This window comes from Chiloscyllium plagiosum, unplaced genomic scaffold (genome assembly GCF_037043375.1).
Source record: "Chiloscyllium plagiosum isolate Xiang-an unplaced genomic scaffold, Cpla_swu_hap1 HiC_scaffold_53X, whole genome shotgun sequence".
Lineage (NCBI taxonomy): Eukaryota > Metazoa > Chordata > Chondrichthyes > Orectolobiformes > Hemiscylliidae > Chiloscyllium > Chiloscyllium plagiosum.
Window position 1 is genome coordinate 18,512,154 of NW_028270191.1, and position 17,118 is coordinate 18,529,271.

General features: G+C 43.8%; 1 protein-coding gene across 6 annotated transcripts in view; it reads left to right on the forward strand.

Moving 5' to 3' along the window:
• The window catches only part of LOC122543325 (tensin-2-like), a 273,742-nt gene that overhangs the window by 149,867 nt on the left and 106,757 nt on the right, over window positions 1-17,118 (forward strand). For all 6 annotated transcript variants that reach the window (XM_043681852.2, XM_043681854.2, XM_043681853.2 and 3 more), the window contains one exon: window positions 16,973-17,017. In XM_043681852.2, the coding sequence (XP_043537787.2) occupies window positions 16,973-17,017 (45 nt within the window). The remainder of the gene's footprint in view (window positions 1-16,972; window positions 17,018-17,118) is intronic.

Consider the following 17,118-nt stretch of genomic DNA (forward strand, 5'->3'; position numbering starts at 1 on the left):
TAAGCAGATTAACCGACAGTCAAAGATTGATTACACACGTTCAGCGGACCCTTTACTGGTCTTGGCATGCATACACTTGCCCAAAAGCAGCAAAAGCCCACATGCATTTCTGCAATTAATCCCTCACCATCTGTTATTTTGACTTTGTTCAATCACTGGTGTTTTTTTTTGTCAGATATCATGCTCTCAAGCAATGTGTCAAAAACACCTCAATCGGGGTTGTTTTGACGATGAGTCGTTGAGCAAGCCAGTCTTTCTCAGAAAGACTTTTGATGAGGGTCTGAAGCCCACTACAAGGCTCCTGGAAAAGGTTGAAAACAACTCAAATGATAAAGTAAATCAAGAAATGTGAAAGCCATAGATTGTTTATTCGTCCCGTGAGAAGCCAATCGTCTTCTGGCCTCACAGACGAAACTTCAAGTACAATAAGGATAAAATACACTGACAGTTGGCACAGTTAAAACAGCAGAAAAAGGAATGTCTTATGTTAAATGTTAAAGGGGAGGTGATGGTGTAGTTAGTGGTACTGTCACTGAACTAGTAACCAGAATACCAGGCTACTTCTATCGTTTTAACCCTTACTCACCATTTGAATGGTGACCATGAGACCATTGTCAATTGTCCGAAAAGCCCATCTGGTTCATTAACATCCTTTAGGGAAGGAAATCTACCAGTCCTACCTGGTATAGCCAATGTGACTCCAGACCTACAGCAATGTGGTTGACTCTTAAACTACCCTCTGAGCAATTAGGGATGGGTAATAAATGCTGACCCAGCGACGTGCACATTCTGTGAATGAGAAAAAGACTACATTTCTATACCACCTTTGACATTGTCTCAAGGTGCTTTACAGCCAATGGAGTACTTTTGAAGTGTAGTTCCTATTGTGCAGCAACTGAAGTCATGGTGGTGCATCCCTGAGGCAGAGAACTGCATGGATAGCACATTTAGAGAGGTGGTCACATTGTAAGTTAGACACAAGCAGATAAGGAACGAGTGGCCGTCAGACAGTCCAGGAGAAACAGACAGGCAGTGCAGGAGTCTCCAGAGGTCCGGCTCACTAACTGGGTTTCTGTTCTGAATATGGGTGATGGATAGTCGGAGGAGTGCCACAAGTGGTGGCTCAGCTATACAGGAAGGGGAGAAGAGCAAAAGGGCAGTACCGATGGGGAGGATTCTTTACTTAAGGGAACACACAGGTGTTTTTGCAGCTGTTGACTTGACTCTCTGGTGTGTTGTCTCCTTGATGCTTGGCTCAAAGTTGTCACAAAATGGTTGCAGGAATGTTTTCTGGAGGAGACTGAACAGCCAGCGGTCATGATCCACATTGATACTAATGACATAGGTAGGATTGGGGAGATGGTCCTGATCAATCCAGTGTAAGAATAATCAGCTGGCAGAGAGCCACCTTCAGTGGAGCATGAACAAAGCTTGGCCAGATGAACCGAAAGCAAAGACTGACATCAAAAACAGCTGTAGAATAATAAACCATCAGAGAAATGGTTTGGGCACAGTCGATGATATATTCCCCTCAAAAGGGCAGGGTAAGTCAATCAAATCGAGAGATAGAAATAAATCTGAAAAAGAAAAATGTGCTTATGACAGGTATAGGGCTTAAAATTGATAAGGAGGAGGTATTTAATAAGATGTCAATATTTAAAGATGATAAGGCACCAGGTCAGGATGAAATGCATCCAAGGATGTAGAAAAAAACAAGTGTGGAAATTCCAGAGGCACTGACAATCTTTCAATCTTCCCTGGAGTTGGGTGATAGTGGAGGACTGGAGAATTGTAAATTTTATGCTCTTGTTCAAGAAAGGTGATAACAATGAGCCCAGAGATTTCAGATCCGTTGGTTTAATGTCAGTGATAGAAAGCTTCCAGAATCAATTATTTGGTATTGATTAAGAGTGACATGGAAAAGTGTGGATCGATTCGAAGATCAACATGAAATTGTTAGAGAAAATTGTGTCTAATTAACTAACTGGAGTTTTTTTTGTAAAACAGGGTACAGAGATGGTTAATGAGGGCAAGGCCATTGATGTGGTGTACATAGACTCCTGAAAAGCACTTGATACAGTGCAACAGGTTTGTGAGGAAAGTTATAGGTCATGGAATATAAGGGATAGGGAACATAGCTCAGGATGGGAAACTGAGCATAATGATTCATGGATATTTTTCAGGTGAGGGGAAGCTTATTAGTAGAGTTCCCCAGGGTCAGTATTAGACACTTGCTTTTCCAGATACATATAAATGATCTAGATCTTGGTATGCAGAGGACAGTTTCAAAGTTTGTGGCTGACACACAACTTGGGAAAACTGTAAATTGTGAGAAGGGCAGTATAGGAGTTCAAAAGGACATTGACAAACTGGTAGAGATAGTGGCAGATAAAGTTCAGTGCAGAGAATTGTGAAGTGATAAACTTCGGTGTGAAGAACATGGATAGTGTTTTGGTAAAGAACTTTTTTTATACAGCGAGTAGTTTGGGTCTAGAATACTCTGCTTGTAAGTATGATGGAGACAGGTTCAATTGAGGCATTCAGAGGGTGTTGTTCCTATTTAAACAATCATCCATTAGGCAGGATTATGGGGAAAAGCCCAGAGATTGGTATGAAGTCAAACTGATCAGTGAGCTTGCGGAGATGTGATGGATCAAATAGCCGCCTTCTGATTAATATAGAAAATGTCACAGCCAATATGAAGAAGTCCCAAACTATCTGCTTCTTGTGATGATGATTGAGGGGTAAATATTGGCAGGGCTCTGGGAGAACTTCCCTCCTGTTCTTTAAATCATACTGTGGATCTTTGACATCCATCTGAAATGGCAGACTGGGCCTTGGTTTAATATCTCATCCAAAGGACATCCGCTCTGACAGTGAAGCAGATCCTCAGTATCACACTGTAGTGATAGTGTTGAGTTTTATGCTCAAACCTCTAGAGAAGGACAGGATCTGGAACTGTGTAACCTAGCGGAAGGGGTGGGGAGAATGCTGCCCACAGAACCACAAGCTAACTGTAGTTTCCAGCTTTTCAAATCAGGAAACACATTCGAAGAAAATTGCTTGTCTTGGTCAACCTTCCTCTCTGATCCGGAGTCACTGCTACAGATTAACTGATCGTTCTTTACATTCACTGTCAATGGGATGTTTGATGGAGAAATCTGCAGCTGCATTTTCTGACATACTCTCAAAGAGTTTGAATCTGCAGCATTACAGGAGAAAAAAAAGTGGGGTGTGGGAATAAATTTGACAGCCATTTCAAAGAGCCAGCTAAGGACTGGCGGACTGAATGGCCTCATCTTTTGGTGTAAGATTCTGTGACTTCAGGTCAGCTGACCCCAGCAGTAGAGGAGGAAGTGCTTCTGCTTTCGACGGTTGCAGTTTCAGTGGCCTAACCTTGACGGACACCTTGATTCTCACATTTGGTTCAATTTCAACCAGTTCTCTGACACATGGTTGGGCGCAGCAGGGTCCCTTGGCTGTTAGAAAACACCTTCAGAATAGCCAGGCCTTACTGAGATTGCCTGAGAAGAGTCAGTGCCCATGTTAGAAGGTCACAGCTTCATTTGTACAGAGACAAAACCGGTGGAATCATTGAGACTGTGCAGTTAGAATCAGCAGCCTCTCAACCTATGTTATGGACCAGACCAAACCCCACCCAGACACATCAAGGAGATAGCCTCGACCCTCACCTTTTCTTATTTTAAAAAGCAAATGTAAGGCGTTGTGTTCCAGTCAGTCAGACTACCAGACTTGAAGCAAAACACACTTTATTCTTGCCCTAAAGTTAAAATTCCACAAAAGAAAGAAGAATTGGAATAACTTAACTATTGGAATTTTTAACAGAATAAGAGATTATTTAACTACTAAACAGCAACTATTGCAAGATACTAACATCCCCTAAACATTCCCTTGGCAAAGATAAATTCAGTAAAATAGATTGTCTCACAGGCAATTCTCCAGTCCAGGAGGAAAGAATATCAAGAGAAAACTCAGAGAGAGAGAACTCCAGATTTGAGATGTCGCAACTTTCACAACCCCAATAGTTACTGAAAGCTAAACTAAAATCCTGGGTCTGTGGGAGCTTGACCCCACCCGTTCAGGCTGCTTCTATTGTTCCAATTTTTTAAAAAACCCAAGGCCTCACAAGCTGTATACCTTATTGACTTTGAGCAGACCACTCTATACCTCTGTCTCAATCTTTCTTCATAAAAAGAACTACAGGACAAAATACACCTCTTAAAGCCATAATGTAGTCACTCATGTAGGGGAGTTTCGGGGCTGGTGGGGAAAAGTACTTACGAGGGGTTACCTACTGTCTGGTGATCCGATTGTTCTTCCATCTGAGCAGTTTACTTTGGATTGTCAAAAACTTTGCTCCTCGTAATGAGTCCCCTACTGTTCAAGTAAAAGAGCCATAAGATAGGCTTTATGATAAGAGACACAAGAAGGAATGCCACCTAGGAAGGGACTATTTGATACAAAGCAACAATGAGGCCAGCAACATAAAATTCTCCTTCACGCTTGTTGTTTCATGTTAGTGGCACAGGTTAAATTCCGGGTGACGGTTCATCACTGCAGTTTGTTTCACAATGCTGGTCGCTTAAAGGGACAGAGTTTCCCCACGACTGGACTTTTGTTCTCAAGTTGGCCACTCCAAAGCAATAAATTGTGGAAACCTCAAGGTGAACGAATATTTCAGGGTGGTGCTGAGTATAGGGAATATCTCCTAAGTGAAGTCAAATGTGACCTGAAAGCATTAGGCTCCATGGGAGAGTAATAGAGAAGAGCATAATACCTTTGCTGAATATAGCTACTTTCATCAATGAGGCTCAGTGCACAGCACAGTCCTGTACACTGGCTATTCGTATTTGTCTCACAGTTAAAGCCAACTCAAGTCAAGAAACCAAGTCACAGCACCAGGGACCTGGGTCCAGCCTCGGGTGACTGTCTGTGTGCATGAGCATCCTCCGGGTGCACCAGCTTCCTCCCACAATCCAAAGATGTGCAGGTTAAGTGAATTAGCTCTACTAAATTGCCCATTGTGTTCAGGGATGTGCAGGTGTAGGTGCATTAGTAAGGGGTAAATCTACAGCAATAGGGGAGGGGAGTGGGTCTGGGTGGGTTACTCTTCGGAGGGTTGGTGTGGACTTGTTGGGCCAAATGGCCTGTTTCCACACTATAGGGATTCTATGATTCTATGAAACATGAGAAAATGGTGCTCAAGCAAATGTCTGTAGGTGTCGGTGAGCAGTTGATTATATGAATGAAGCCATGGTAACTGTTAATCAAAGGACAAAATTTGGTCTTTGAAACAATGAAAATGGTCAATGAGCTAGTCAATGATAAACTCAATTTTGGGAACTTGGACATTGTTTGGATCTCTAATGTAAAGAATATGGGGTAGATTAGGCACCAGCTATCCTGTGTGGAGAAAATCAAAGGCAGAGCCAGGCTTGGAAACTAGTCTAATATAACTTCAGCTCTGACACTCCCACAACTGGGAGTATCATATATTATACTCAATGGTAACTACAGCACAGAAGAAGGCCAGTCAGCCCATGATGGCTCTTGCAACTCACATTGTTCATTCTCCCACCTTTTCCCCAGAGCCCGAAATCTTTTTCTCTCCAAGTAATGATCCAATTCTCTTTTGAAATCCACGATTGAATCTGCCTCCACCACACTCTCAGGCATTGCAGTCCAGATCCAAATCGGTCACTGTGTGAAGCAAGAAGTTTTTCTTCAAGTTGCCTTTGGTTCTTGTGCCTCTCATCTTAAATCACTGTCCTCTGGTTCTCAATCCTTCTACTGTTAGGATCAGTTTCTTCCTATCTACTCTGTCCAGACCTCTCATGACTTTGAACATCTCTATCAAGTCCTTTCTGGTCTCCAGGGGAACAATCCCAACTTCTCAAATCTATCTATGTACCTGAAACCTCTCACTGCTGGAACCATTTTCATAAATCTTATCTGTACCCTCCCCTTCACATCCATCCTGATGGACAGTGTCCCCTGAACATTGCTGCAGCTGAGGCAGAGCCCTAGATTGATTGAAACATCTCTCTAATTGGTGCATTAGCCAGGGAGGAATTGAAGTGATGTAGTACCTGAAACATGGAGTGTGAAACGGAAATGCTGCTAATTGTAAAAATCTCCATTCAAGGAGCTAATTTGCAGCCTGTAACCTCTGGGTTTGCTTGAGGTGGTCAGTCATGTCTTCCATTGTAGCCATTTCAAGTGTATTAGACAGTGCACTGTTCTGACACATGTAGTCATAAAAACAGCAACTTAGTTATCATCTTAGAGCAGAGATCAGAGTTAGAGTACCATCTAGTTTGGATGCTCTTCATTGAGAAAGGTGCATTTCTGTAGTGTTTCAGAACCTCAGAACATACAGATATACTTTGTAGCAAACTAAGTACTTTTGAAACAAACACAGAAAATGCTGGAGAAACTCAGCAGGTATGCCAGCACCTGTGGAGAGAGAAAAGCAGAGTTAATGTTTTAAGTCCGATATGACTGCGTTCCAAAGAACAGTCATAACAAACTTGAAATGTTATCTCTGTTTCTCTCTCCATAAATACTGCCAGACCTGATGAGCTTCTGCAGCATTTTCTGTGTTTGTTTCCGATCTCCAGCATCCATAGTATTTTCCCTTTCTCGAAGTACTTTTTGAAGTGTGGTCCCTATTGTAATGTAGGAAAAGCAGCAGTCAGTTTATGCACAGCAAACACTGACAAACAGCAATGTGACAATGACTAGATATTTTGTCAAGCACGTTGATTGAGGGATAAACATTGGTGAGGACACCAGTGAGGACACCAGGAAGAATTCCCTGGTGAACCTCTAAAATAACATCATAACATCTCTTACATCTGCTGAAGCAGGCAGATGGGGCCTCAGTTTAGCATCTCACCTGAAAGATGGCAACTCTGCTAGTGCAGCGCTACCACAGAGCATCAGTGTGGAATGAGAATTGAACCCAGAACCTCTGACTCAGAGGTGAGAGTGCTCCCTTCTCAACCCCCATCCCACCATGGGCACACACTGTACGCCTGTCAAATTTGGAAAGAATTAATCGAGAACATTTCACATATTTTGGGGCTACCAACTGCATTCACATTGAAGTAAGGTTCACTAGGTCAGTGAGGAACAGTTAACATTTTGACTTGATGCTGCCTGACCAGCTGAGTAGACAGCATGGTGGCTCAATGGTTAGCATTGCTGCCTTATAGTGCCAGGGACCTGGGTTCACTTTCGTCCTTGGGGGACTGTCTTGTGTGGAGTCTGCATGTTCTCTATGTGTCTGGGTGCTGTGGTTTCCTCCCAAAGCCCAAAAATGTGCAGATTATTTAGATTGGCTGTGCTAAATTGACCGTAGTGTCCAAGGATGTGCAGGTTAGGTGGACCAACCTTGGGAAGTGGGTCTGGGTGGGATATTCTTCGGAGGGGCGGTGTGGACTTGAGGGGCCTCATGGTCTGCTTGCACACTGTAGGGAATCTATTTCCATCATTTTCTGTTTTTATTTAAGATTTCCAGCTTTCTCAACATCTTAGTTTTATTAAATATCAGGAGCCCAGTATTAAAATGACTATACTTTCTAGTCAGTATTATTTTTAACCTGAGAGGCTTAGGAAGGTGCCCTGATCTCACACTATGCAACACGACAAGGTTAAAGGGAATAGAAAGGATGGCAGAGTATCGTGTGATGATGAGGTGGTGACAAGTTTGGGCTGTCAACACTCTGCTGGTTCAGGAACATGAAAAGGCTGAGGGAGAGTGGGCTGAGGATATCCGTTGTTTCAGGTTCCTGCTGATGTCTGTGCTGCACAGGGCCCTCCCACTTCAGCCTGTTGTATTCTTCTTTAATTCCAATGTGATTGAGGAACTGTATGTTCTTGCGTATATGTAAACATAAATATCCAGAGTGCCACATTATTTACTACTGCACTACAGTCTGGGTATCGATGAAACTCCAGCATTTGAGTTTAAATGCGTGATTATATCAAACTCCCAAGAATCACAAGACATTGCACGCTACTGCCATATCCAATTCCTTTCTTTATAATGTATTTACCTAGATTCCTTTTAAATTAATCCATACTATTGACCATAACCACAGACTGTGGAACAGTACCATACCCTCACCACTCTGTGGGTAAACAACCTTCAGTGAGAATGCAGAGGATGAAAAGAGGTTAGAGAATTGACTAGATTATATTAAGAGCTGACGGGTAAGGTAAGGAAAGGCCAGGCAACTATAAACCAGTGAGCCTGACATTGGTGGTGGGCAGGTTATTGGAGGGGATCCTGAGGGACAGGGTTTACATGTATTTCGAGTCATAGAGATGTACAGCATGGAAACAGACCCTTCGGTCCAACCTGTCCATGCCGACCAGATATCCCAACCCAATCTAGTCCCACCTGCCAGCACCCGGCCCATATCTCTCCAAACCCTTCCTATTCATATACCCATCCAAATGTCTCTTAAATGTTGCAATTGTACCAGCCTCCACCACTTCCTCTGGCAGCTCATTCCATACACGTACCACCCTCTGTGTGAAAAAGTTGCCCTGTAGGTCTCTTTGGTGCTGGGTCCTCTACTTTTTGTCATTTGCATAAATGATTTGGATGCGAGCATAAGAGGTAGAGTTAGTAAGTTTGCAGATGACACCAAAATTGGAGGTGTAGTGGACAGCGATGATGGTTACCTCAGATTACAACAGGATCTTGACCAGATAGGCCAATGGGCTGAGAAGTGGCAGATGGAGTTTAATTCAGATAAATGCGAGGTGCTACATCTTGGGAAAGCAAATCTTAGCAGGACTTATACACTTAATGGTAAGGTCCTAGGGAGTGTTGCTGAACAATGAGACCTTGGAGTGCAGGTTCATAGCTCCTTGAAAGTGGAGTCACAGGTAGATAGGATAGTGAGGAATTGGAAAGGCAAGGATTGATTAGGGATAGTTAACATGACTTTGTGTGTAGGAAATCATGTCTCACCAACTAGATTGAGTTTTTTGATGAATGAACAAAGAGGATTGATGAGGGCGCAGCAGTGGACATGATCTAAATGGACTTCAGTAAGACGTTCGACAAGGTTCCTCATGGGAGACTCGGAGTTTAATTTAGATAAATGTCAGGAAAGGCAAATCCGGGCAGGACTTACACACTGAATGGTAAGGTCCTGGGGAGTGTTGCTGAATGAAGAGACCTTGGAGTGCAGGTTCATAGTTCTTTGAAAGTGGAGTTGCAGGTAGATGGGATAGTGAGGACGTTTTTTTATGCTTTCCTTTATTAGTCAGAGCACTGAGCATGGGAGTTGGGAGGTCATGTTGTGGTTGTACAGGACATTGGTTAGGCCACTTTTGGAATATTGTGTGCAATTCTGGTCTCCCTGCTGTAGGAAAGATGTTGTGAATCTTGAAAGGGTTGAGAAAAGATTTACAAAGATGTTGCCAGGGCTGGAGGGTTTGAACTATAGGGAGAAGCTGAATAGGGTGGGGCTGATTTCACTGGAGCATTGGAGGCTGAGGGGTGACCTTATAGAGGATAATAAAATCATGAGGGGCATGGATAGGATAAATAGACAAGGTCTTTTCCCTGGAGTGGGAGAGTCCAGAACTAGAGGGCATAGGTTTAGGGTGAGAGGAGAAAGATTTAAAAGGGACCTAGGAGCAACTTTTTCACCCAGAGGGTGATACATGTATGGAATGAGCTGCCAGAGGAAGTGGTGCAGGCTGGTACACTTACAACATTCAGAAGGCATCTGGATGGGTATATGAATAGGAAGGGTTTAGAGGGATTTGGGCCAGGTGCTGGCAAATGGGACTAGATTAGGTTGGGATATCTGGTCGGCATGGATGAGTTGGACCGAAGGGTCTGTTGCTGTGCTGTACATCTCTATGACTCTATGAGGTAGGACCAGTAAAATAGAGAGACAAAGCACTTGCAATGGGGCTAAAGGATTGGATGTTACAGGTGAATCATTGCACTAAAGCTTAAAGTGTGGGTTTTCAAATGTATAGATTCCCTACAGTGTGGAAGCAGGCCATTCAGCCCATTAAGTCCCTCCAAAGCTCATCCCACCCAGACACCCCTTATCATTTCCCATGGCTAATTCACCTAACCTGCACATCCTTGGACTGTGGGAGGAAACCCACACAGAGACTGGGAGAATGTGCAAACTCCAAACAGACATCATTTATTACTATCCCTTGTTGCCATGAGGGCAGCTAAGAGTCAGCCACATTGCTGTGGGTCTGGAGTCCCATGTAGGCCAGACCAGGTAAAGATGGCGGATTTCCTTCCCTAAAGGACATTAGTGAACTAGATGGATTTCTCCAACAATCAACAATGCATTCGTGGTCATCATTGGACTCTGAATTCCAGATACTGAATGTAAATTCCACCATCTACTGTGTCACGATTCAAACCCAAGTCCCCAAAACCTTGCCTGGGTCTCTGGATTAACAGTTCAGCAATAATACCACGAGGCATCACCCCTCCTCTGAGGCTGGAATCAGGTGAGGCAGCAGTGCTAACCACTTAGCCACCGTGCTGTCCCTGCAGCATCCAGGAACTATTGTTTATTACTCAGTGAAGGTCCAGCTATTGATATCTGTTATAAGAGCTACTGGTCTCATGGTTTACAGTGTGATGTGGAAACTCCATCAAGATGAGAGAATTCTTGCTGCTGCTCCTAAAGTACTTTTATTCTGTAAGAACTAAAGCACTTTAACCGTAAATATTCTGTCCCTCCACCATTGGTGTACAGTGATAGCAGTGTATACTACATACAAGATGCACTACAACAATGTACCAAGGTACCAGGGTCCTTCAACACCACCTGCCAAACCAGCGACCTCTGCCAACTAAGAAGACAAAAGAAGCAAACATATGGTAATACTACCACTATCCCCTCCAAGCCATACACTATCCTAACCAGGAAATATATTTGTCATTCTATCACATTCACTGGGTCAAAACCCTGGAACTTCCTCCCCAGTAGCATTGTAGGTGTCCTTATACAGGATGGACTGTGGTGCTTCAAGAAGGCAGCTCACCACCACCTTCTCCACGGCAGTTAAGGATGGGAAATAAATACTGGCCAAGCCAGTGATGCCCACATCCCATAAACGAATTTTAAAAAATAATATGCAGCAGAGATGGAAATTTGCAGTTAATGACTGTGTAATGATTGTTCAATAAACTTCAAGTCACCCTGCATGGTGAAAGTCAGTGTGAGTGACAGTTGAGATTAGCAGCAGCAGTACTGGGAACAAATGTAAAACAGAAAACAAAATAAACCTTTCAGCTGTTTTGTCACGAGCATATTTATGACCCTATTACCAAACCATCCACTGATAAGTGAATTAAAAAAGGTTCAGGGATTTTTTTTTGCTTGGGGGAGAAAATCTTGAACCATTTACTTAATATATTATTGAGGATTACAATGAGCTGGAATGAGTTTAGGCACTAATTACTCCCTGGTTTCTCTTGAGTTCAGCTGTCATGACATAGCTTGAGTGAAATTGCTGCTTTATAAATCACAGATATGCATCTCTGTGCCTGGTAACAAACTCAAACTGCAATTGATGATTTCAATCTGGAATATTGATTTTCATTCCTTCCCCTGGAGAAGTTCTTATTTCACATAAAAAGTAAAGTTTCGAGGCCTGGAAATGAAGGTCCCTGTAATTTACAAATGTACCGTAATTAATTTCACTGTTAGTTTTTGGAGGGGTTTGTGTTTCCAGGAAACATATTCGGTACAACTCACAGGACAAAATTAAATGAAGTACAATGTTTGGGGGTGTCACAAGAGTGAAGGGACAAACACACAAACAAACATAGGAGTAGGAGCAGGCGAACTGCGCCCCCCCCCGAAAATGTGCTCTGTCATTCAATATGATCATGGCTGATCTGACCCTGGCCTCTTTTTCATTCCACATTGCCACCTACTCCCAATAATCTTGGTAAAATTGGAAGAACTACAGACGCTGGAAATCAACAACAAGAACAGAAATAGCTGCAAAGGCTCAGCAGGTCTGGCAGCGTTTGTGGAGAGGAATCAGAGTTAACATTTCAGGTTCAGTGACCCTTCCTCAGAACTGATAGTAGCTAGGAAAAAGTTTGTTCTTATGCAGAAGATAGGGTGGGGGTGGGGTTGAGGTAATAGATAGAGATAGAGCCCAAAGAGAGAGAAGAACCGTTGGACAGACAAAGGAGTGGATAACGATCAGCCTAGGAGAATGAATAGCTAACAATGGACAATTAGTGGCTAATGATGGGTGCTGTGTAATAGTAGACCACATGATAACAAGGCCTGGTGTGTGAGAGCTGGGGTAAGGACACTTCAACACACCACCTTGTTCCCTGGCCAACATCTCTGTCTCAGGCTTGCTGCAGTACTCCAGCAAGGCTCAGTGCAAGCTGGAAGAACAGCACCTCATTTTCCACTTGGGAACTATACAGCCTTCTGGGGTCAATATCGAGTTCAACAATCTTAGGGTTTGAGGCACCTTCTCCCATGTCCTTATCCCAGCCCCTACACACCAGGCCTTGTTATCCACCAATGGTGAAACAATTAAAATTGGGGATGCTAAAGAGGCCAGAATTTGAGGAGCGTAGATACCCTGCAGGCAAATGGGTCTAGGGGAGATTATAGAGATAGGGAGAAGTGAGGCTATGGAAGGATTTGAAAACAGAGTTAGGAATTTTAGGTCACAGTCCTGGGTGAACAAGAATCTGTATCAGTTAGGATACAGCAGCAGAGTTTTGAATGGACGTTTTTGGAGGGTGGAAGATGTGTTTTTATACATTGCATTCGTCAACTCTGGAGGTAACAAAAGTGACCTGGACAGGAGTTTTTAAGGGTCTTCTTTCAATGATGATATGAAAGTCAAGTGAGGTGGAGAGAATCAGACATAACACAATTAGCTGAAAGAGCTCTCTGTCTGTGTTTAATTTCCATTTTATTAAAGCCCTGTAGATAGAAGGACAAAGTTCTATAAACAGAACACAAGTGTTTATTCTGTCAAACTTCTCAGCAGCTATTGAATTAAATCAAAGTGTTGACAGCCCAAAAGAAGAAAAATATTTGAGGTACATCATGCCTGAATCAATGGTTTGAGTAAAAGTGCCAAATTAATTTGAATGTTGGCCTGCTCTTAATTTTTGAAAATGAATTCAGGAGATGTGGATGCCATTGGCTGGGTTAGCTTTTCTTGCCCTTTCCGAATTGTCCTTGAGAAGATGGTGGTAGGCTGCCTTCTTGGACTAGGTAAAAAACAAGGGCTGCAGATGCTGGAATCCAGATTCTAGATTAGAGTATTGCTGGAAAAGCACAGCAGTTCAGGCAGCATCCGAGGAGCAGGAAGATCGATGTTTCGGGCAAAAGCCCTTCTTCAGGAATAGAGGCAGACTGGAGAGATAAATGAGAGGAGGGTGGGGGTGGAGAGAAAGTAGCATAGAGTACCATAGGTGAATGGGGGTAGGGATGGAGGTGATATGTCAGAGAGAAGGGTGGGGGAAGGTAGCAAAGAGTACATTGGGTGAGTGGGGGAGGGGATGAAGGTGATAGGTCAGAGAGGAGGGTGGAGTCGATAGGTGGAAAAGAAGATAGGCAGGTAGGACAAGTCATGGGGACAGTGCTGAGCTGGAAGTTTAGAACTAGGGCGAGATGGGGGAAGGGGAAATGAGGAAACTGGTGAAGTCCACATTGATGCTCTGGGGTTGAAGTGTTCCGAGGCGGAAAATGAGGCGTTCTTTCTCCAGGCGTCGGGTGGTGAGGGAGCGGCGGTGAAGGAGGCCCAGGACCTCCATGTCCTTGGCTGAGTGGGAGGGGGAGTTGAAATGTTGGGCCACAGGACGGTGGGGTTGATTGGTGCGGGTGCACCTCCATCCCCACCCCCACTCACCGATTGTACTCTATGCTACTTTCTCCCCACCCCCACCCTCCTCTCATTTATCTCTCCACCCTGCAGGCACTCTGCCTCTATTCCTGATGAAGGGCTTTTGCCCGAAACATCGGTTTTCCTGCTCCTCGGATGCTGCCTGACCTGCTGTGCTTTTCCAGCACCACTCTGCCTTCTTGGACTGCTGCAGTCCATTTGGTGCAGGTTGATCCACAATGCTGTTGGTAGGCTGTTGCAGGAGTTTGACCCAGCAATACTGAAGGAACAGCGATATAGTTTGAAGCCAGGGTAGTGATTCAGATGTGGTGCTTAATTCTGCATCTGGTGTCTTTAAACAGAGGTCAATGCTTTTGCTTCCCACCCAGAAACTCTGTGCCACCAGTGACTCTCCATGGCACTCTGCTGGTCCTCTTCCTAAGGTGATTCCACCGAGCTTTATAAGCATTTTTAGAGAGGTTTCTTTCCAAAGTTTAACCCCATGTATCACCTGAATGACTATGCAGAAACCTTTGACTGTTTCACTGGTTTACCTAAATTCATGGCTGTGATTATCTGGGAAGTAAGGAATTGAAGGACCTGCTGATGAGTTTTGCTCACGTGATGTGGGTGGAAGCTTATGTGGAACATGAGCACCGGCACAGGATAGTCGGGCTGAATGACCTGTTTCTGCACATTGTGTGTTAACAAAATGTCCAATTTTCTGAATGCAAAGAATGACTAACTCGCACTACTCTTAACAATTTGCCTTTACAGTGAGAAACAACATTCAGATTAAGTTGTCTCGTTGCTATTTTAGCAGAGGCATCAACCCACATTAAATTATTACTCTCTTTCGAGCAGAAGAGGAATTTGAACTAGTTTCATTAAACATCCCCACAATAACATCACTCCCAGTCATTTCCAAGCAGGTGTTTTATTCCCAGACCGTACCAGGTCAGTTAGTGGTATATTTGCACCACCTCTGTGATATCACTCCATCCAGCTTATTGCTGAAACCCTTGTCTGTGCCTTTTTTTAAACTTCCAGACTCAACTATTACAATGCACTCTTGGCTGGTCTTCCACATTTTACCCTCTATACACATGAGGCTAGCCAAATATCTGCTGGACTCAAGTGACACACCTAATGCCATTCCCCATCTCCCTCATGCTGACTGACCCACATTGGGTTCCAGTCATGCAATGTCTTGATTTTAAACTTTTCATCCTTGTTTTCAAATACCTCCATGGCTTGCTCCTCCCTACGTCTAGAATCTCCTCCAGCCATAACCCTCTGAGATATCTGCACTCCACTGATTCTTGCCTCTTCAGCATCCCAATTTTAGTTGCTCCATGCCTTCAGTTGCCAAGACCCCAGGCTCTAGAATTCCCTCCCTCAATCTCTCATTCTTTTTACCTCACTTTCCTCCTTTAAGATACTCCTTAGAACTGATGTCTTTGACTGAACATTTGGGCATCCGACCTAATGTTTCCTTATGTGCTGGTGTCACACTTTGTTTTACATATGGATGTATTTCCTTGGAGCAGGAGTCAGCCTTTTGACACCTCCCCCCACCTTCCCCCCACCCCCCCTCCCCAATATGTTTGGAATTGTAAGAAGGCAGTGACAGCTTCCTTCATACGTAACATGCTGCGGGTCGTGATTGATTGTTTGTCCTCTCCAAAAGCTTGGTGGCACCAAGGTGTTGTTTCTTGGCTAACAGCTTGCTCTTTGGTGGGCTTGCTGGCTACATCTCTCAACCTTGTTCCCAGACATCATGGCCTTACTTTCCACACCATACTGGTGATCCTTGGTGGAAGGATTGCAGAGTGGAGAGGTACAGGTGAAAGGAGAAAGACCCAAGGCCTGTATGTGTCGAGCTTTCCCAGGGAATGTCAATACCAGGCGTGTCACTTCCACTCATCCCGTGGCAATGGCTGGGCCCACATGAATGGAAATCAGCAGAACCAGGACATATAATGTGTCAATCCCTGGATATTTCAGTTTAAAATCTCCCATGATTTTAGGCAGGATCAGGTCATAGGGCTGCTTCAGTCTGCTGTTCAAACAGTTAACAATTTCACGTGTTGGTCTATTGCCACAACATAATTGTTTCCATTTGTACCACCTATCATGTATGGCAGGGAAATTGCATCAGCACATGTGTGCCCACCATATGCAGTAGCAATTATGATTGAATGGCGTCACATTTGACCCTGAAATGAGCTCCAATCTCATACTCGCATCCTTACAAAGGTAATCTTTTACCACCTGATATTCCCCGACATCATCCCTGTCTGAGCTCATCTGCTACTGTAACCCCTATTCATGCCTCTCTTATGTCTCGGCCTGACTATTCCAATGCACTCCTGGCAGATCTCCCACATTCTATCCTCCATAAACTTGACATCATCCAAAACTTTGCTACAAATTCCACTCCCCTATTTACCCTTGTGCTCACTGACCTACAGTGATTCCTGGTTAAGTGATGCTGCAATTTTAAAATTCTGATCCGAATTTCAAATCCATTCAGGACTTTGTTGTGACAGGTCTTATGACTGCAATTGGTGTCATGGATTAAAGAGGAGTGGTGAGCCAGGCTTCCTGCTCCTGCTCACATTGGGTGAGGATGGGTGAAGCTTGGCTGGTATGGCCTGGGCAGTGCAGTCTGCCATTACATACTGCCTGCACTCAGAGTTGAGTTAGATCCTGGAAGGGATCCCATCACCCATGGGACTATATTTCAGCGAAGAGGAAAGGAAATGAGCAGCAAGTAATGTTTTCAATTTGTGTCCCAAAACTCAGCTGTTTTATTTTCTTCCCAAGAACACTCCCGTACTGACTCAGTAAGGGACTAACTGCAAGGACAGAGTCAATTACACAAGAACACTCGCATACTGCTAACTGGTTAGGGTGGGGATATTTCCCATGGCTCTGTTCATGTTCAGTATCTGGGATGAAATGATATGTGGAATTGTTGGAATAAGCAGGATGAGCTTGTTGTCCAGCTAATTCTTATTGTTAATTGATTTCCAAATGATCGGACCTTTGCGTTTTTTGTGTTTTTCAGGTAATGAGCATCTGTGTACCTCCAGCTCCACGGAGCCTGGAACTGGTAAGTACTTTGGCTGCATCTGATGGCAAAAAAAGACCAAAAAAAAGACCTATCTTCTGTGACCAGGTGTTATCAGAAATGGTTGTTAATCCCTGTGTTAT